Source organism: Phacochoerus africanus, chromosome 14, assembly GCF_016906955.1.
Source record: "Phacochoerus africanus isolate WHEZ1 chromosome 14, ROS_Pafr_v1, whole genome shotgun sequence".
NCBI lineage: Eukaryota > Metazoa > Chordata > Mammalia > Artiodactyla > Suidae > Phacochoerus > Phacochoerus africanus.
The window spans coordinates 35,131,300-35,153,292 of record NC_062557.1 but is presented as its reverse complement, the minus strand read 5'-3'; the positions used below and the strand labels follow the sequence as shown (position 1 = coordinate 35,153,292).

The window sequence follows — 21,993 nt, the reverse complement described above, 5'->3', positions numbered from 1 at the left end:
CTTCCTAGATTATTGTTGATTCTCTTCAGCTGCATTCTAGTTGGGTTAAGTGTAACAGGTGTTTGCAACAAACCGGAACGGAAAATTAAGAATTTCATGTAAACCTTCAATCCTTCTGCAATCTTTAAACACTTTTTACGGTAGAAAATAGTATAAAGCAGATACTCTGGCACTTTCTGTAGTCTCGTGTCGACAGCTCACCTCAAGCCGAAAGCAATGCAGGGCGGGTGTGGTGTGGTGTGGTGTGGGTCTGACATCTACAGAGTTCGTGGTCCCGTCCCCCCACCCCAACAAGGACTAGCACTAGGCTTCACAATATGGAGCTTTGCTTCGGTAGGTGGGACGGAAGTCTTAAAAATCTGAGAATCTGGGCTTGCTCCGGGAGAAAGAACCAGCAGTCCCGGTTTCCCAAAGTGCGGGCCACAGGCCACCTACAGCCAATCTCTGAGAGTAAGTTGAACTCATTGATTTCGTGGAGCCCCACCTTAGCTTCACCGAATCTGAATACGTAGGGGTGTGGCTCCAGAGTCCGCCTTTTCCATAAACGCTCCAGGTGCTCCTGCTTTTGGCGCGCAAAAGTTTGCGTCCCGTAGAGCGCAGCCCCTCCCCTGGGGGGGCGGGCGCGGTCAAACGCCTTCCTCACCGCCGCCTGCTTTAGCTCCGGCCGCCCGCACCCAACCCTGCAGCAGCCAACGGCCAAATCTCGTGTGCGCCCCGCACCGCGGGAACTAGGCGCCCGCCTCTGGCCTGCTGCCTCAGTGCGGCGGCCTGCGCGCATGCGTAATACGCGCGCCGCGCCTTTCCTCACACCGCGCCTTCCGCTACCCTGGTTACCGTTGGTGTTTGCGAATTCCCTGCAGCACCTTCTTCGCAGGAGACTGGCGCCGTTTCGATACGCGCGCGCCCGCGTCACGTGGGCCGAGGCTCCCTCGCGGTCGCTAGCGGGCTGCTGAGCTGAGAGGAAAGGAGCTGCAGCTACCACTCACCCTCCCGCTGCGTCCTAGGACGGGCGCGCGGATAAAAATGGCGAAGTGGGGGTAGCTGGAGCCGAACCCAAAGCGATGGGGCGCGCGAGTGGGGCGGTCGTCGGAGCCCCCTGACGTGGGCGCTTGGCTGTTCTCCGCGGCGATTTGACCTGGCGACCTCCGGCCGGCGCCTCATAGGTCAGCCCACGGACTCCGCGGCTCGCCGAGGGCCCCGCCGAGAGCTGGAGGCAATGGATGAACAGAGCGTGGAGGTGAGGGCTTGGAGGAGGTGGTGGCTCGTTTCCTTCGGCACCCTCTGAGCGCTCTTTATTTGGGGCCCCTTGTCGTAGGGCACCCCCCCTCACCCCGCCGCTGCCGCTGTGGAGAGGGCTGGCCCAGTGCGAAAGACACCGGGTTCGCTCTGCAGCCTCCAGGTGCCCTGTGCTCTGACCGTTCCCGCAGTCAGGTGGTGCCTATTCGGGCAATTTCAGGATGTCTTGGCACGGGAACTCATCCCCACAGGGTCCTTGTAAACTACAGCCTGTTCAGAGCAAAACTGCAAATTCATTGGATGAACGTGCCCTGGGACTCACCTCCAGTTCTTAAGAGTTTATGCGCGGATCCAAATCTCCCTCCGAGTGAATAATCATTCTCTCCCAGAGTTACAGCTGCCCTTCTTAGATTAGATGAGGATATACTCTTACTCTCCTGTTTGTAGTTTTCCAGTGCAATATACTTTTTATATCTGACTCTTGTATACTGTGATTTCAAATGCTTGGGATATTTACGTCAAGGCTAGGAGCATAAAAAGATGGCTTATTAGACATAATTATATAATTTCAAATTTTGAACATTCCAATTATTGATACTAAATCTTGGCTTCTTAGTAAGGGGCAACTATATTTCTGAGCACTCCAGTTCAAACTATTTCATCCAGTAGTCTTACTGTCCACCGCCCAGGGTCTGCATCTCAGTTTCTTTCTGGTCCTGCAGAGTCATGATTAGATTAATTTGCTCCGTAATTCCTCATGTGAAAGTATTGTAAAGGTTTTGTTACCTTACCTTGGTTTTAGGAGAGTTTAATTCCTCTAGAATGGAGTGAAAATAAATGTGAATACTGGAGAAATAAACTTAAAATACGTAATAATCTACATCTAATTAGATCTGTTTTCTTGTCAGATACTTTCTAGATTGATTCACCTGAAGCTAGCAAAGATAATGCTGTTGCTTCTATTTATGTATTTTTTTTCTTTGCAAAGCCTTCTTAGAGCTAGCACCAAAATTCTCAATGTGGGGCAGAATTTTAGGCTCAAATAAGTAGCTAGTTGGTTGCAGCATTATGGCCTAAATTCAGATTTCTGGATTCTGAATTACATGGTTTCTCTCTCTCTCTCTCTTTTTTTTTGTCTTTTTGCCTTTTCTGGGGCCGCTCCCACAGCATATGGAGGTTCCCAGGCTAGGGGTCTAATCGGAGCTGTAGCTGCTGGCCTGTGCCACAGCCACAGCAATGCCAGATCCTTAACCCACTGAGCAAGGCCAGGGATGGAACCCGAAACCTCATGATTCCTAGTTGGTTTCATTAACCACTGAGCCATGACAGGAATTCCTGGTTTCTCTTTGTATCAAAGTACACTGCCATTAATTATCTTTTTATACTTAAAAAATTTATAAAAGCAATCCATTTCCTTTGGGAAATTGCAAAGAAAATTCATAGTGTTCATTCAGTCATAGTTTGCCCTTTTTTCCTCACTATTATGTATCATAAGGATTTTTTTTCTTTTTATGGCTGCACCTGCAGCATATGGAAATTCCCAGGCTAGGGGTCGAATCAGAGCTGCAGCTGAGGCCTAAACCACAGCCATGACAACACCAGATCCAAGCTGCATCTGTGACGCTGCACCGCAGCTTGTGGCAACGCCCAATCCTTAACCCACTGGGTGAGGTCAGGGATTGAACCCTCACCCTCATGGAGACTACTTCAGATCCTTAACCGACTGAGCCACAATGGGAACTCCATAAGGGTTTTTTTGATCATTAAATAATTCAAAAATATTTCTAATGAATGTCACAATCTATGTTAACTGCTGTAATTTTAATATTTCAACATTTGGGCAGTAGCTAGATTCTTATAATTAATGTATCAGTGAAAATATTTGTGCATAAGTCTATGTTTGCATTTCATATTATTTTTTTTGTGTGTGTGCTTTGTGCCATTTCTAGGGCCACTCCCATGGCATATGGACGTTCCCAGGCTAGGGGTCTAATCGGAGCTGTAACCACCAGCCTATACCAGAGCTACAGCAACACGGTATCCGAGCTGCATCTGCAACGTACACCACAGCTCACGGGAACGCCGGATCCTTAACCCGCTGAGCGAGGCCAGGGATCGAACCCGCAACCTCATGGCTCCTGATCGGATTCGTTAATCACTGAGCCAAGACGGGAACTCCTGCATTTCATAATTTTTTTCTTAGACTAGAATCATTGTGAACCTTAGAAAAAAGGAAGCATCTTTTCCCAAGAGATGTTCTAAAGTATCCTGGACCTTGACTAAACAAGTCCTGATATGGAATATAGTTAAAACTGAGATATTATCAACCCAAAATAAATGTAAATGTCTGTTGAATTATTGCAAGCATGCTTTTACTCTTGATTCAGTAGCCTAATCTGGTGATCCTTACATCTTACACTATTTACAGAGCATTGCTGAGGTTTTCCGATGTTTCATTTGTATGGAGAAATTGCGGGATGCACGCCTGTGTCCTCATTGCTCCAAGCTTTGTTGTTTCAGCTGTATCAGGGTAAGTTGTATCTCCTTTTATATGTATGCATTTAATATATGTGAGGTATATTGTAAAAATTAACCATTTGTCTTTTTAAAATTTTGCATTTTTATGCCCCTTTTGAAATATGTCTTAAATGAATGTTCCTTAATAGGGAGACCATTGACATATTGCTTAGTACTGTGGAGATGAATTATCATCAAGTGATAATTGCTATGAAGTGTCTGGAAACCAAAGCCCAGTGTGATTTTAGTCTATTTACGTTATTAAACCACTGCACATTTAATAAATACTTAAAAAGTGCTTGCCTGCCTTATGTTTGGGGTTGAGGATACCAAGATAAATGATAGAAGTGCTTGCCCTGCAGGAGCTTAAATCTAATTGAGCAAAAGGACTTAGTGTTTCTATTGAAGAATGTGTAGTGTCATAAAGGGGCACTGATAAATGCTGTGAGACTCAGGAGGAAGTGTTTATGCTTCTTTGTTAGGCTAGAGAAAAAGCTAGTAATGGGTTCAAAGGCAAAGAATAAAATATAGAATCTTTTAGTTAGAAGAGACCTTAAAGATGAATTGAATCTACTGGTTTTACAAATTGAATGTAGGTGAACCTCCAAAACAAAATTATGAGGAAGCCTAAGATGTAAAGCAGAAGAACTTATTTTGGTGGTATGTGGGGGTTCTGTAGCATATCTGTGGGCCGCCATTGAAAACTGTCCTGCCACATTACTCTTAGTAGATTAGGTTCTTTACTGAGAGAGTCAAAGTCATCTAACATATTCTTTGTTTACCTCAGAATTTCTCTGTGGTTCCTTCTTCCTGCCTGAGGAAGATAAATATCCCTTTGTCACTATGACTATCTGTAATACTTTAATCATTTGCTTCCATTCACACAGTTAGCAAATGGTGGAGCTGGATTTGAACCCAGGAAGTCTGGTTCTAGATCCTGTGTTCTTTGGCACTATACCATGTGCAGAAAATCAGAATACTGTGCTGGTCTACTCATAAATTGAGAGCATTGTTTTCAAACAGTAGAATGTAGATAATAAGATCTGTTTCACAGGATGGTTATGGCATTAAATGAGATAAACTAAAAGTTAATTTAGAAGCTAAAATGGGAGTTACTGTCATGGCTCAGTGGTTAATGAACCTGAGTAGTATTCATGAAGACGTGGGTTTGATCCCTGGCCTCACTCAGTGGGTTCAGGATTTGGCGTTGCCGTGAGCTGTGGTGTAGGTCACAGATTCGGGTCAAATCTGATGTGGCTGTGGCCAGCAGTTATAGCTCCGATTCAACTTCTAGCCTGGGAACCTCCATATGCCTCAGGTGCAGCCCTAAAAAGACCAAAATAAAAAAGAGAAGTTCCCAGGCTAGTGGTTGAATCAGAGCTGTAACTGCTGGCCTACACCATAGTCACAGCAACTCGAGATTTGAGCTGTGTCTGTGATATGTACCATAGCTCATGGCAACGCCAGGTCTTTAATCCACTGAGCAGGGCTAGAGATTGAACCCTTATCCTCATGAATATTAGTTGGGTTCATTACCACTGAGCCACAATAGGAACTCCCTAGACTCAGTTTTTTGGTTTGGTTTGGTTTGGTTTTTTTGCTTTTGTTTGTATTTTGTCTAGACTTAGCTCTTTGGATGAAGGTTCAGTATACATATGAACTCTGGTTATTACCTTATACCTCATCGATTCTTCATTTCTTCACTTTTACCTCTTCCTCCTCCTGTTCCTTAAAAAGCATTTCTCTTTCTTCTTTCTTTCTTTCCTTCCATTTTTCCTTTCTTTTTCCATGCCTATGGCATGCAGACATTCCCAGGCCAGGGATCAAACCTATGCCACAGCAGTGACAACACCGAATCTGTAACCACTAGGCCACCAGGGAACTCCAAAAGCATTTATTTCTTAAATATTGCTGCTTGCATTCTCTATTATGAAGTTTCTGGGAAATTTTCATTGACTTTGAGAAATTTGACTTATTTTGCAGTTTAACTATCATCTATATATGCATGGCTCCCAAATCTGTTCCTTTAGCATTGACCTATAAATGTCTTATCTGATCGTCCAGATAAAATTCTTCCTATTATTTTTTTCAAATTGACTTTTTGACTTTTTTTAAATTCTTTTTTGCCAATCACTCAAACTTGAAACCTCTGGCACCAATGATTTTTAAGTCTTGTCATTTATCTCCTAGTATTGGTTATAACTGTCCAACCTTTCTGTTCTTATTGTTACCATCCTAATAAATACAGACATTTATTATCTCATGCTTAATTAGAATTACCATCTAACTGATCTCCCTGTCTTGAGTTTATCTCTAGTCCATTTTGTATCCTGTTGCTTTGATGTTTTCCAGTAATGGCATTCTTTTTTCCTCCCAGAAGCTTCAGAGATTTATTGATTTTTATTTTAAAATTTTATTTATTCATTTATTTGGCTATACCTGAGGCATGCAGGTGTTCTGAGGCCAGAGATTGAACTCATGCCACAGAGGTGACCCAGGCCACAGCATTGACACCAGGTCTTAACCCATTAAGTTACCAGGGAACTCCAGAAGCCTCAGAGATTTATTGCCTGAAGGATAGAGTACAAGAACATTAGTCTTATATTCAGATCATCTGGATGATCTGTTTTGCCCCCCCCCCCCCCCCCCCCCCCCATTTTTCTTTTTGGCTGTGGCATGCAGCAGCTTGATGTGGAATCTCTAGTTCCCAGACTAGGGACTGAACCTGGCCTGTAGCAGTGAAAGAGCTGAGTCCTAACCAATAGACCACCAGGGAACTCCCTGTATAGTTTGGTTCTAACATTTCTTTTTAAAGTTGTCTTGGTTCCTGAATGCATCATTTATTTGCTTGTTCATTCAGCAAGTTTTAATTGTATGCCTACTTGAAGTTAGGTATTAATTTCTGAAGGAATTGACTTATTTACTTGTTGGGATAGAGGCAAGAAAGTAAATAGCTGTAAGATATTCTTCATAGCCTAAAGAAAAATGAAACTAAGAGTACAGAGTGGAGACTTTGCGAGGGCACAGGTGGGTTGGATTTAGATAGGATCCTCTGGGAAGGTCTCTGTCAGTAGATGACATTGGAGCAAATATCTAGGGAAAGAAAGTCCTAGGCAGAGACATCAAAAGGGGCAGAGGCCCTGAGAGAGAAATATGTTTAGTGTGTTGAGAAGTAACAAAGAAACCAATGTTGCTGGAGCAAAGTAGACAGAGAGGGAAAGGAAATAAGTTTGAAGATGCCGCTAGGAGCCTTGGATTTTATTTTAAGTGTGATAGTAGCCATTGAAAGCTTTTGAGTGACTTAAAGTAATTTTTGGAAAGCTATCAGTCTGGATCCTGTGTGGAAAGTAGACTGCAGGGAGTTGGGGGAGAGAATGAAGAGAATGGTTGGGATGTGCTTTATTGGTGAAAGATGAATGGTGTCTTAGACCAGAATGGTAATGGTGGAGGTGGTGGAAAATAGGGCAATTCTGGATGTATCTTGAAAGTAGAAGCAGTGGATTTTCATACAGATGGGATGTGAAGAAAGTTTTTTTTGTTTTTTTTTTTTTACAGCATTTGGAGAGTTCCCATTGTGGCTCAGCAGAAACAAATCCGACTGTTATCCATGAGGACGTGGGTTTTATCCTGGCCAAGGATCAGTGGGTTAAAGATTCAGTGTTGCCATGAGCTGTGGTGTAGGTCGCAGATGCAGCTTGGATCTCATGTTGCTGTGGTGCAGGCTGGCAGCTGCAGCTCCAATTTGACCAATCCCATAGACCCAGTACTTCCATGTGTCGCAGGAGCGGCCCTAAAAAAAAAAAAAGAAAAGTTTTTTTTTTTTAATCTCAGATATACATGTTTATTATACATCTAATTGGAGATGTTGACAGTTGGAAATAGAATCTGGATTTGTGGACGGGAACATTAGAGAGATTGAATTATTAGGTAGTATTCAAAGTCTGGGGACTAGATAAGATCACCAGCTTACCTCCTATGGGAAGAGATTTTGAGGTCTGAACGCTGGACCACTCAAACGTTTAGATGTTAGGAAAAGCTATGAGTGAGGCATGACAGAATTCAAATGAAAAACGTTTCAGAAAGGAGCAGTTTAGCTATGTCATGTGGTTCTTAGCCTGGGAAGTGACCATTTGGATTTGAGAATATAAGTTGTTGGCGACCATGATAAGTAGTCTAGTGGAACAGTGGGGGCAAAAACTTGATGTCAGAGAGTGGGAAGAGAAGGAGATAGCAAGTATAAGAACTGTCACAGGACTTCGTTGTAAAGGGGAGAAGTAGGGCATTGGGTTTAAGGGAGGTGTTGAGAGTCATTTAGGAAAGGTTTATATCTTGCTGAACTGAACCAGCAGAGAGGGAATAATGAGACTGGAGAGATAGGGGATTATTAATAGAAGTAAAGTCTCTGAGAAGCTGAGCACTCCACCCAACCAAACTGTAGTATTAGAATGCCTTATTTGAGTGCCTCCTCTTCTCTTCCATCCCTTTTCTGTTCATTTGTCCATAAAAACTGAACTGTCTTTGACAGTCCAGATACTTGTGTCATTTTAACCAACTAAGGACCAGACCCATGAATAGGCTTATTTCCAAAGTCACCTAGTTGTTGGTAGCAGACTTACTGGACTCACTCCCAGGCTAGTGCTCTACCCATGACTCTGGTGCCTTAACACACCAAAAGGCAGGAATATTGGCTGTGTTTTCAGACCATCTCGTTGTTGGTTTTTTTTTCCTCAATGCCTGTTCCTGTTTTGTATTTTCTCCCCCCCCTTTTTTTTTTTGCCCACAGTTTTCTCATCACCCTCCTTTTTTTTTTTTTTTTTTTAAACTCCTCTTGATTTTCAGCATTGGTAGTACGTTATGTTTGCCTATAGTTACTGACTTTGTTTTGTTTTTAATGTTGCAGCCTTTTAAGATTAGGTATATTTGCCTAGTCACTTATGATGGAACATGATGGAGGATAATGTGAGAAAAAGAGAGTGTGTGTGCATGCATGGTTGGGTCACTTTATTGTATAGCAGAAATTGACAGAACATTGAAAATCAACCATAATAAAAAAAATAAAATTAGGCATATTCGACATACAGTGAACTGCACATATTTGAAGTATACAGTTTGGTAAGTTTTGACAAAGGCATACACCCTGCAGTCAAGATAATACTAATCTCCCCAAAATTTCTTTGTGCCTCTCGGTAATCCCTTCCTCCACTTGTCTTGTTCCCAGGCAACCAAGGATCTGCTTCCTATCACTACGGATAAGTTTATGTTTTCTAGAATTTTATATTAGTGAAATCTTAGACGATGTACTCTTGGGTTAAGGATCCATTGTTGCCCTGAGCTGTGGTGTAGGTCGCAGACGCGGCTTGGATCCCGCGTTGCTGTGGCTGTGGCATAGGCCTGTGGCTACAGCTCCAATTAGACCCCTAGCCTGGGAACCTCCATATACCCCAGGTGTGGCCCTAGAATAAAGGCAAAAAGACAAAAAAAAAAAGAGTGTGTACTCTTAAGGGTCTGGCTTTTTTCACTCAGCAAAATTAATTTTGAGATTCATCTTTGTTGTATGTATCAATAGGATTCCCTTTTATTATTCCCTAATAGCATTCCATTGCATGCATATGCCGTAATTTATTTATCCATTTTCTTGTTGATTGCTTCTGATTTTTGGTGTTTACATAGAAAACTGCTATGAACATTGGTATATATGTCTTTGATGCACTTAAGCGTTCCTTTCTCTTGGGATTTTCTTTTATCTTTTATCTAGGAATGGAATGGCTAGATCATATGGTAGGTGTATGTTTAACAAATTGTCAAACTGTTCTCTAAAATAGTTGTATCATTTTACATTCTCACCAGCAAAGCATAAGAGAATTTCAGTTCTTCCATGTCAATGTTAACACTTAGTATGTCAGTCTTGGATTTTAGCCATTCTCATAGATAGTAGTAGCTCAGTTTTTCCCTTAAGATCATGAAAAAGACAAGGATATATACTTCTATTACTTTTGTACATTATTATCTCCAACTGTGGTAACTACTGTTCCTTCTTTATGAATTTGACCCAAATTCTAAGTACCTCATATAAATGAAATCATGGAATATTTGTCCCTTTCTGTTTATTTCTGGGCGCTCTATTTTGTTGTCCTTATGCCAGTACCAAACTGTTTTGATTTACTGTGGTCTTGTAGTAAATTTTGAAATCAGGAAATGTGAGTCCTCTAACTTTATGAAAAGTTTTCAGTCCTTCACCATTGAGTGTGATGTTTGCTCTGGGTTTTTTCTTTTTTTGCTTTTTAGGGCTGCACCTGTGGCATATGAAAATTCCCAGGCTAGGGGTCGAATCAGAGCTATAGCTGCTGGCCTACACCACAGCATCATGGGATCTGAGCTGCGTCTGTGACCTGCACCACAGCTCACAGCAACACCAAATCCTTAACCCACTCAGTGAGGCCAGGAATCAAACCCATGTCCTCATGGATACTAGTCAGTTTCATTACCACTGAGCCTTAATGGAAACTCTGGAAATTCATGTTGAATGTGAGGGACTTGCTGCAAGGGTGTTTCTTTAATACTACTTGTGTATTAACAGTATCCCTGGTTCTTAGTTCGGTTTTGGTTTGGTAGAAACATTGTTTTTTTCCTCGGAGTGTTAATAAAATTACCATATTGTTTTGTGATTAGATTAGACTATAGAATAAAAGGTAAAAATGCCACAAATATTAAGAGAAAGGAAAGACCACAAGGAAAGTTTTGTGAACATAATCAGTGGACATTGCCATGGAGGGACAGTATAAGCAAATACATAGATAAGATGCCAGGAGTGGTATATACTGCAGCCATAATCTGTTTTGACTGGAAGAGAGGGGCATATTAAAAAATACAGACTGGAGTTCCCGTCATGGCTCAGTGGAAACAAATCTGACTAGCATCCATAAGGACACAGGTTCAATCCCTGGCCTCAATCAGTGGGTTAGGGATTTGTCGTGATGAGCTGTGGTGTAGGTTGCAGACACAGCTTGGATCTGGCATGGCTGTGGCGTAGGCAGGCAGCTACAGCTCCGATTCGACCCCTAGCCTGGGAACCTCCACATGTCAGGTGTGCAGCCCTAAAAAGACAAAAAATGCATACACACACATACACGTCACTCCTTATCATGGTGTCAGTCTTTGTAGAGTTTATAATTTAGCAGGGCAGGGGAGACCAACAAATAAGTCAGTACAATAAAATGTTATAGGTAAAATAAAAGGAGAAGTATAGGTTGCTGTATAGAGCATGGCAGTAGTACTTTAAATAGTCTGTAGGAGTTCCCTTGTGGCACAATGGGTTAAGGATCCAGTGTTGTCACTGCAGTGGCTCAAGTCTCTGCTGTGTGGCACGGGTCTGATCCCTGGCCCAAGAATTTCCACATGCCACGAACGCTGCCAAAAAAAAGGTTTGTAGATAGGGAGAGCTTTTTGGAGGAAGTGATATGTAATCTGAAATTGAAAGGATGAGCAGAATAACCTGGTTGAAGAGAGATGTTGAAGAATATCCTGGGCAGAGAGGGGAAACATATTTAAAGACTTAATCTTTCTGGATTCCCTAGGGTGAGGTAGAAGATGAAGCTAGAGAGTTGTGGGCTGAGTCCAGCCCTGGAGGAGTGCTGTGACTAGCAGAGCATTGTTTGAAGGAAAGAAACCTGACCTAAATCTTGCTTTGCCTGGGGACCAAAGAAATAATGTTGAAGGTTGTTAAGAATGGAATCTTTATCTATTTTCTTTCTCTTCCAGCTTTATTTTCTGTGCTATGAAGTACATTTCCCTCTGTTTAATCTTCTATTGTTCTTTAAGCTTACCTTGAGAATTTTACTTATTTATTTATTTTTATTGTATGAGTGGTCTTCATTGTTTGCAGTGGAGGTGGGAGATGAAGGCCAGGTTTGGCTCCTTGGGTGGCTCCACAGACTTAGTCCCAGCCCTCCAAGAATTTTATTTTTGAGTTAAAAATTTGACTTTGGGTAAAAGTGTAAGTTCTTTTTTAGAAATAGGAAGGGATGAACAAATAACATATTAGGAGTATGTAGCTTTTGGATTGTATTATTTTTTTACCTCAGAACCTATTTAGAAGGCAATTGAAACAAAATAGTTAATTGTGGAGCTATTGTTTTTGGAAAGGTATTCAGAAAATCTTAGCATCTCCCTGTATTCAGTATAAAACTGCTTCCTATCCAGTAATAATTGAAATGCTTTAATTGATAGAATTTGAGGTTTAGTAGACATGTTATTCTATTGTAAAGCCTTTTTATAATTATGAGTAAACGAGGTTATGTAGATGTTTATTGAACTGTGGAACTATTTAAGACAAAGTTTTGCTGTACTGCTTTTATTTATATCTTTAGGTGTATTTTTTTAGTTTTTGTTTTTTGCTTTTTAGGGCCGCACCTGTGGCATACGGAAGTTCCCAGGCTAGGGGTCAAATCAGAGCTGCAGCTGTTGACTTAACACCACAGCCATAGCAGCACAGGATCTCAACCAAGTCTGCAATCTGCACTGCAGCTCATGGCAATGATGGGTCATTTAACTCCCTGAGAGGCTGGGGATTGAACCCATATCCTCATGGTTACTGGTTGGGTTGTTATTGCTGAGCCACAACGGAAACTCTCAGGCATAATTTATATACCCATAATGTATATGCTTTACAGTTAGTTTGCTTTTCAAAAAGGAATTTAGTGAACCTTAAGATTCCGCAGAGATTTTATGGTGTGTAGTTTAGAAGTAAATCATCATAGTGGCTTATTTTGGGGGGGAGGTGGCAGTGACAGTATCTTTATTAGTTTTGTGAAGGTCGTCGACATCTTCCCTGTGAGATCCAAGTAGTTCTAAGATCATTTTCTTTTCCTATGAGAGAATAGCTTCTTATAATTATTTTGGAATGAGTTCTGTCCCTTTGAAAATTTACCCCTGTCACAGTGATAATGAGAAGGAGAGAGATTGCTTGCTATTTCCATAAGTGTCTTTGTAATTAGTGTAGGCACTAGAGAGTTAAACTCATTAAATTTGGTATATAAGTATCCAGTATGTACAAATGAAAGTAATGGCGTTTTTGCAATCAAAATCTAATTTTCTTGCTTCCTTAGCGCTGGCTGACAGAGCAGAGAGCTCAGTGTCCTCATTGCCGGTAAGTGTTTTATCATGACTATTATTATTTTTTACTGTGATTATTTGAAAATTTGGAAAAGAGTAAGGTGATGAGGTTAGAGTGTGCCCTAATATAAAGTTCTTTCTGCAATCTGTTAACATTTCTCCTCTTGTGAATACAGTTGAAAAGAAAATAAGCAGACTATCTAGATTTAAAAAGTGCTGGAAGTTCCCTTGTGGTGCAGTGGGTCAAGGATCTGGCATTGTCACTGCAGTGGCTTGGGTTACTGTTGTGGCATGGGTTCAGTCCCTGGTCCAGGAACTTCCACATGCTGCAAGTGCAGCCAAAAGGAAAAAAAAAATTTAAAGTTTTCTGTTTAAATAAAAAAAAAAAGATAGTAATAAAAAAAGCCTTCTGATCTTGATATTCCCCACTTGATCTTTTCATGAATTAACATTTTCAGAAGATATTGTTAGATTTTAGTATCTGTTCTAGACATTTTTCTATTTGTGTACTGATAGGTATTCATAAATAAATTTTTTCTTTTCACAAGCAAATGTTAATACTGTTTTGCTGTTTGCTTTTTTTCCCATGTGGTACCTTTCTTGATGGTATGTACACATGACATTTAAAATCAATGTTGAATAATCTGTCAGACTATCCATTGATTTACTTATGCTCTAATTAAGAGATAGTTCTGTTGTTTCCATTTTTGGTTATTTCAAATAATGATGCCAGACTGTATTGAAGGAAAAGTTTTTTTTTTAATCATTTTACATTCCTAATAATAGATATTGAAAATGCCTTTTCCTCACATTCTTGCCAGCACTGGATATTACTAATCATTTTGTCATACTGTTAGGTCAAAAATGCTATCTTGGGGAGTTCCCGTCGTGGCGCAGTGGTTAACAAATCCGACTAGGAACCATGAGGTTGCGGGTTCGATCCCTGCCCTTGCTCAGTGGGTTAACGATCCGGCGTTGCCGTGAGCTGTGGTGTAGGTTGCAGACGCGGCTCGGATCCCGCGTTGCTGTGGCTCTGGCGTAGGCTGGCGGCTACAGCTCCGATTGGACCCCTAGCCTGGGAACCTCCATATGCCGCAGGAGCGGCCCAAGAAATAGCAAAAAGACCAAAAAAAAAAATGCTATCTTGTTTTTAATATGATTTTTTAAAAAAATGATTGAAACTGAGCATCTTTTGAAACATTTTTAGCTATTTATAATTTTTTTCTTAAACTGCCTCTTAATACCTTACGCCCATTTTTCATGTATTCTCATTTTTCATATATATATGTGTGTATATATACATATATATATATATATTTTTTTTTTTTTTTGCTTTTTAGGGCTGCACCCACAGCATATGGAAATTCCCAGGCTAGGGTTCCAATAGGAGCTACACCTGTTGGCCTACACCATAGCCACAGCAATGCCGGATCCGAGCTACATCTGTGACCTACACTATAGCTCACGAAATCCCGGATCCTTAACCCACTGAGCAAGGTCAGGGATTGAACCCGTGTCCTCATGGATACTAGTCAGATTCTTTTCCAAAGAGCCAAGACGAGAACTTCTGTTATTGTTTCGATAGTAATGTGGTGTGCATATGGTTGTAAGCTCTATTTTGAGAAATGTGTGTTTTTTTTTCCTTGATGGATTAGTCACTCCCCCCTCCTTTTTTTTTTTTTTTTTTTACAGCTTTGAGATAGAATTTATGAAATTGTAAGATATTTAAAATGTGTAACATGATTATTTGATGTATGTGTACATTGTGAAAGGATTCTCCTCATTGAGTTAATTAATGTGTCCATCACCTCAGTATTTACTTTTGAAATTTGTTTTTAGAAAATGATCTCAAATTCCTGAATGCGAATATTTGTATATATGTTTTCTTTCCAGTGCTCCACTCCAGCTACGAGAACTAGTAAACTGTCGCTGGGCAGAGGAAGTAACACAGCAGCTTGATACTCTTCAGCTCTGCAGTCTGACCAAACATGAAGAAAATGAAAAGGACAAGTATGTTGTCAGTTTCTTTGTTCAAGTGTTTCATAAATTTTGCCACATGCTTTTTTGTTTTTCCTCTTTTAGGGCCACACTTTGGGCATATGGAAGTTCCAGGCTGGGGGGTGAATCAGAGCTACAGCTGCTGGTCTACACCACAGCCACAACAACATGGGATCCGAGCCACATCTGCGACCTACACCACAGCTCAGGGCATCACCAATTCTTAACCCCCTGTGCAAGGCCAGGGGTCAAACCCACATCCTCATGAATACTAATCAGGTTTGTTACTGCTGAGCCACAAGTGGAACTCCTTATCCATTTTTTTTTTCAATTGATGGATTGTTGCCCCTGAGGCATATAGAAATTTCCAGGCCAAAGATTGGATCCTAGCTACAGCTATGACGTAGGTAGGCAAAGCTGGATCTTGTGCCACAGCAGAAATTCCCTCATCCATGTTTTAGCATGTGTTAGAATTTGCTTCTTTTTTAAGGTTGATTAATATTTCATCATGTGTATGTATCACATTTTGTTTATCCATTCATCTGTTGATAGATATTTGGATTGATTCCACTTCTTGGCTGTTGTGAATAATGCTTCTATGACCATGAGTGTTCATCTCTTCTAAACTTTGTTTCAGTTTTTGGGTGTTTATACTGAGAAGTGGTTTAGCTAGATTATATGGTAATTCTACTTTTAATATTTTGAGGACCCTCCATACTGTTGTCCATGGTGGTTTTACTGTTTACCAGCAGCAGTAATCAAGGGTTCCAGTTTCTCCACATTCTTGCCAACATTTGTTGTTTTCTGGTTGTCATCATGATGGCCGTGCTAATCAGTGTGAGGTAATATTGTGGTTTTGATTTGCACTTAATCTGATGATGAGGATGTTGAGCATCTTTTCATATGCATGTTGGCCATTGGTGTATATTTGGAGAAATGTCTGATTGTATTTTGCCCACGTTTTAATTGTTTTTGTTTCAAAAGGTTTGTATTTATTTTTTGTTTGTTTGTTTTTGTCTTTTCCTAGGGCTGCATCCACTGCATATGGAAGTTCCCAGGCTAGGGGTTTAATTGGAGTTGTAGCCGCCAGCCTACACCAGAGCCACAGCAGCTCAGGATCCAAGGTGCGTCTGCGACCTCCACCACAGCTCATGACAACACCAGATCCTTAACCCACTGAGTGAGGCCAGGGATTGAACCCTCAACCTCATGGTTCCTAGTTGGATTTGTTAACCACTGCACCACGACGGGAACTCCATGTACCATGTCTTTATCCACTCCTGTCGATAGATATTTAGGTTGCTTCCATGTCTTGGCTGTTGTAGATGGTGCTGCATTGAACACTGGAGTACATGTATCTTTTTGAGTCATGGTTTTCTCTGGATAGATGCCCAGGAGTGGGATTGATGGATTAAATGGTAATTGTACTTTTAGTTTTTTGAGGAATCTCCATAATGTTTTCCATGATGGTTGCACCATTTTACATTCCCACCAACAGTGTAATATGGTTGCCTTTTCTCCATACCCTCTCCAGCATTTCTTTGTAGACTTTTTGATGATGGCCATTCTGGCTGGTGTAAGGTGGTACCTCATAGTAGATTCGATTTGTGTTTCTCTAATAATATGCGATATTGAACATCTTTTCATGTGTTTTTTGGCTATCTGTATGTCTTCTTTGGAGAATTATCTGTTTATACTTTCTGCCCATTTTTTGATGGTTTTTTTGGGGGGGGTCAGGATTTTTTTTAGTTGTAAGAGTTCTTTATTTTGGATATTAACTCATCAGATATGATTTGCAACTATTTTTTTCCATTCCATAGATTGCCCTTTTACTCTGTTTATTGTGTCCTTTGACATATGGGAGTTTTTGTTTGTTTGTTTGTTTTTGGCTGCACCTGCTCCTGAGCCAGGGATTGAAATCTCACCACAGCAATGATAGCACTGGATCATTAACCTGCTGTGCCTTAGAAGTTGTTAATTTTGATGTAGTCCACTTTATGTGTTTTCAGTTTTGTTTGTGCTTTTGGTGTCATAACCAAGAAATCATTACCAAATCGAGTATCATGAAGCTTTTCCCCTGTATTTTAAGTGTTTTATAGTTTTAAATTTTAGGTCTTATGTTTAGGTCTTTGATACATTTTCAGTTAATTTTTGAATATGGGATAAATTAAAGATATCTGTTTACTTGGGCTGTTATAACAGGATATCATAGACTGGGTGGCATAAACAACAAAAATTTATTTTCTCACAGATTTGGAGGCTGGTAGTATCAAGGTCAGGGTATTGTCAGGGTGGTTTCTAGTGAGGGCTCTCTCCTTGACTTAGGTGTGGCTTCTTTTCACTGTGTCCTCATGTGGCCTTTTCTCTGGGTGTGCATACTCCTGCTGGCTCTTTCTCTTCTTATAAGGACACCAGTCCTATTGGGTTAGGGCTCTACCCTTGTGATCTTACTTAATCTTCGTTATCTCCTTAAAGGCCTGAACTCGAAATAGTTACATTATGTCTTCAACCTGGGAGTTTGGGGACACAGAGTTCAGTTCCTACCCATGTCCAACTTAATCCTTTTGCAAGTGAATACTCAGTTTAAGGGAAAACTTAATTTTTAGTTGTTTAGGGAGTTCCCATGAACTGGCCTAGCTTGGTGGGTTAAGGACCTGGTGTTGACGTGAACTGTGGTGTAGGTCACAGACGCAGCTTGGGTCCTGCGTTAACTGTGGCTGTGGCCCAGATCAGCAGCTGGAGCTCCAATTTGACCCCTAGCCCAGGAACTTAGATATGCTGCAGATGTGGGCCTAAAAATGGAAAAACAATAAAATAAAATAGAGTTTTTCATTTCTCATGAGGGTCTGGTATTAATATTGTGCAGTTAATCACATGGGTCTTAGTTATTGTTAACTTTGGCCACATGTAAAAAAGAGAATTTGTGTATGCATAAATGCTCACATGTAGGCATGGACATGTAGTCTGATTTGCCTAAAATGTAGTAATAGGATAGAATTTATCATCTATACAGATGCTCTGAAATGATGTAGTATTTATCCTTTAAAATGAAAGCAGTATGCATTTTCCATGGAATTGTATAGTCCTTATGGGTTAATGAAAACAATATTTAAAAAAAAATGTGTCCACATGCAGTTGTGCAACTTAATTCACAGAATCCATGGAATACATTTTATATTTTCTGAGATATAGTCATTTAAAATTGGCTGACCTGTTTGCCAAAACTTAGCAGTTTGTTGTGGTAACTATATTCCAATTTTAATTTATTTAATTTATAACTGTACTTTTTTTCCATAATACATAGATGTGAAAATCACCATGAAAAACTTAGTGTATTTTGCTGGACTTGTAAGAAGTGTATTTGCCATCAGTGTGCTCTTTGGGGAGGAATGGTAAGCAGAACAAATTCAGCATATTTTAGAGTCTAGAAAGCACTGGAATATTTGCTTTAGATAGAAAATAATATCATTTTGCTCTGTTTATAGAATGAAAATTAAATACATTTGCTTTGTAGCAGAAAATCTTATATTACACATTTTGTTATTCCAGAAAAACTTATGGGAGATTTTGATGTATCATGTATATCCCTTACATAAACACTTTAATTGAAAACCTGTAAAATGTATATTCATTTGTGAATCTTCTCTTTAGGCTCAAAGTCTTCTTTGATCTGATGTGCTGGTCATTTGGTCTGATATCCTGGTCATGATTTCCAATTTTGGTTTCTTGAAAGTGTGGTAATAAGTAGATATTTGTGAAAGAGTACAGACATTTAGATCTTAAGATTTTTTTTTTTAATCTAATCCAAAAATAGTTTTTTAAGGTAATATAACCTTATCAAGTCTAAAACATTTAGTTTTTCTAGAGACAGCTTTTTATTTTATAGTTGTGTTTATTATTTAAGTAATAATTTGGGTTTTTTTTGTTTTGTTTTTGCTTTTTTTGCTTTTTTTATGGCCACACCCACGGCATATGGAAGTTCCCATGCTGGGGTCAAATAGGAGCTGCAGCTGCTGGCTTACAGCAACACGGGATCCGAGCCATGTCTGTGACCAACATCACAGCTCATGTCAATGCCAGATCCTTAACCCACTGAGTGAGGCCAAGGATTGAACCTACGTTCTCATGGGTCCTTGTCGGTTTTGTTAAACGCTGAGCCATGAAGGGAACTCCTGTTTAATAGTAATTAAATTCTTATAGTAATACAATTAGCATAAATGGATTTGAGAATAAATACAATAGACTTCTGGTTGGAAAGATTAGTTACAGTGCGAGCAGAAGTGGATAGACAAACAGAGGTTGCCTGATAGCACTGAAAATTGATCATTCTTTGAGTGTTAGCATGTTTTAGGGAGAGGATGGCAGGCAAGTTGCTTGAGTAGAGCTCAATTCAGAGAGCTTTCTGTTAGAATTTGATTTCTTTCTTTTTTTTTTTTTTTTTTTTGTCTTTTTGCTATTTCTTTGGACTGCTCCCACGGCATATGGAGGTTCCCAGGCTAGGGGTCAAATCGGAGCTGCAGCCACCGGCCTACGCCGGAGCCACAGCAACGCAGGATCCGAGCCACGTCTGCAACCTACACCACAGCTCACGGCAACGCCGGATCGTTAACCCACTGAGCAAGGGCAGGGACTGAACCCGCAACCTCATGGTTCCTAGTCGGATTCGTTAACCACTGCGCCACGACGGGAACTCCCTAGAATTTGATTTCTAATACACTGATTAGAAAAAATTAAGTTCTCACAATTTTCTACGTGAGTGGGTTTTGTAAAAGCAATGGAAATATTCTTTTCCATACTGCACGTGAACATATAAAAATCCATATCTTTTTTCTCTTAGAGACCATAGCTCAGTGCTTTGGTTGAACAAGACAGTTCTTTTTTTTTTTTTGCTATTTCTTGGGCCGCTCCCGTAGCATATGGAGGTTCCCAGGCTAGGGGTCTAATTGGAGCTGTAGCCACTGGCCTACGCCAGAGCCACAGCAACGCGGGATCCGAGCCGCGTCTGCAACCTTCACCACAGCTCACGGCAACGCCGGATCGTTAACCCACTGAGTAAGGGCAGGGACCGAACCCGCAACCTCATGGTTCCTAGTCGGATTCGTTAACCACTGCGCTACGGCGGGAACTCCTGAACAAGACAGTTCTAATAAGAACTTACCTGTTAGAGGAATTTTCTTTCTTTTCTTTCTTTCTTTTTTTTTTTTTTTTTTTTTAAGAGCTGCACCTGCAGCATATGGAAATTCCCAGGCTAGGGTTGATTGGAGCTCCAGCTGTTGGCCTACACCACAACCATAGCAATGCAGGATCTGAGCTGCATCTACCACCTACACTGCAATTTTGGGGCAAAGCCAGATCCTTAACCCACTGAGTGAGGCAAGGGATCAAACCCACATCCTCATGGATATTGGGTTCTTAACCCACTGAGCCACAATGGGAACTCCCAGAACTTACTTATAATAGAAATTTAAGTTTTATTTATAAATCAAGAGTTGTGAATTTGTTTTTGGTTGTTAAATCCAAAAAATAGTTCTTCGAAAACAGCTGGATTTGTGAGGTTAATTGCATGGGTCATATCTCCACAGAACTCTCTGTGGCATGAGGAATGGATGAATTGATTTTGCTAACATACTGTTGGTCTTTTCCTGAAGTACCTTTCTAATTTATTTATTTGTGCTAGAGACTGGGGGTTCAGTAATGAACAAGACAGGTATCAAAGAACTAGTTCCGTGTTTAATTGCTATTGTGATAAATACTAAGAATAAGTAGATAGTGTTTTGGTTTGTTTATTTTGCTTTAGGGCTGCAGGTATGGCATATGGAAGTTCCCAGGCTAGGCGTCCAGTTGGAGCTATAGTTGCCAGCCTACACCATAGCCACAGCAACGTGGGATCTGAGCTACCTCTGCGACCTACACCACAGCTCACAGCAACACCGATCCCCACCCACTGAGGGAGGCCAGGGATTGAACCCGAATCCTCATGCATACTAGTTGGATTCATTTCCACTGTGCCACAATGGGAACTCCAGTATATAATGTTGATAAGAGTGAATAACCATGAGACCTGACCCTGTAAGCCTGAGTTAAGCTCCAAAGGATGAGGAGTCAAGTGGGTGGAGAATTTGGAGAGAGTATATGGAAGAATTATTTTTGAATACTGAGTTGCTTTTGCAAAGGGCTGGTGAAAAGAAGTTTGAGGACATGGAAGAAGGCTAGTGCTGACCAAGAGAATAATGACATATTTGGTTGTGTCAGATGGTCTGGGCCAGGATTAAGAATTTTGGTTCTGTCTAATGAGTGAAGATTTCTTGGCAAGTAAACATTTTGCTAAAGTTTATTATCTGAAATCTTGAAGGATTTCCTACATGGGCCAAGCTCTGGCCTGTTGTAACAAAGACAGCCAAAAGATAAAATTTATTTGAAATTATTTACCAGTTTATTAGTATCCATTGTGTTAAGAAAGGATTGCAAATGTAGATGAGATACGAAAGTGTTCTAATACTGCTCATTAATTTAAATAGCATGGCGGACACACCTTCAAACCTTTGGCAGAAATTTACGAGCAGCATGTTACTAAAGTGAATGAAGAGGTAGCCAAACTTCGTCGGCGACTCATGGAACTGATCAGCTTAGTTCAAGAAGTGGTAAGACTGCTGCAAAAAGATCATTATCCCTTTTAGAGTCTATAATATATATTTTTTATAATGTAAATCAATCAGATGTTAAATTCAAGATTTGTATTTATAAGTCTTCTCACCAACTTCAAACTAGCTGAGGAATTTGCATCTAACTCCCTTACCTGTTCTGAAGTAGGATTGCTTCTTCTTATGCTGAAATAGAGAATCAATGAGTTAATTAAGCCTATTTGATATAGAGTCAGTAGTTGACTCTTAAACAGAATCAGTATTGACATTTGTAGTCATCAAGTCAGGCATTCTTTAGACCCCTAGCTTTTGGGAGAGTTTTTGCTGCCAAGGAATGGGTTATTTTTAATGTCTTGAGTTAAAACTACTCTGCAGAATTAAGAGAATAACACTATTCCTTAGCAACTGTGTGGGTCAAATAGCTTTGGGGAGCTATTTACCACATTGAAGTACTAAGTATATTTTTAGAATATATTTAAAGTTATCAGAA

At 40.4% G+C, this 21,993-nt stretch overlaps 1 protein-coding gene across 6 annotated transcripts in view; it reads left to right on the top strand.

The window, feature by feature from the left end:
* The first annotated feature begins 675 nt into the window (after window positions 1-675).
* Window positions 676-21,993, top strand: part of TRIM37 (tripartite motif containing 37) — a 132,587-nt gene continuing 111,269 nt past the window's right edge. For 5 of the 6 annotated variants that reach the window (XM_047756859.1, XM_047756862.1, XM_047756858.1 and 2 more), the window contains exons 1-6: window positions 797-1,237; window positions 3,665-3,766; window positions 12,858-12,898; window positions 14,758-14,874; window positions 18,167-18,254; window positions 21,381-21,503. In XM_047756859.1, coding sequence (XP_047612815.1) covers window positions 1,217-1,237; window positions 3,665-3,766; window positions 12,858-12,898; window positions 14,758-14,874; window positions 18,167-18,254; window positions 21,381-21,503 — 492 coding nt within the window. In that variant the 5' untranslated portion in view covers window positions 797-1,216. Of the gene's footprint in view, window positions 1,238-3,664; window positions 3,767-12,857; window positions 12,899-14,757; window positions 14,875-18,166; window positions 18,255-21,380; window positions 21,504-21,993 lie in introns of all 6 variants that reach the window. The other variant, XM_047756861.1, reaches the window with a different exon arrangement.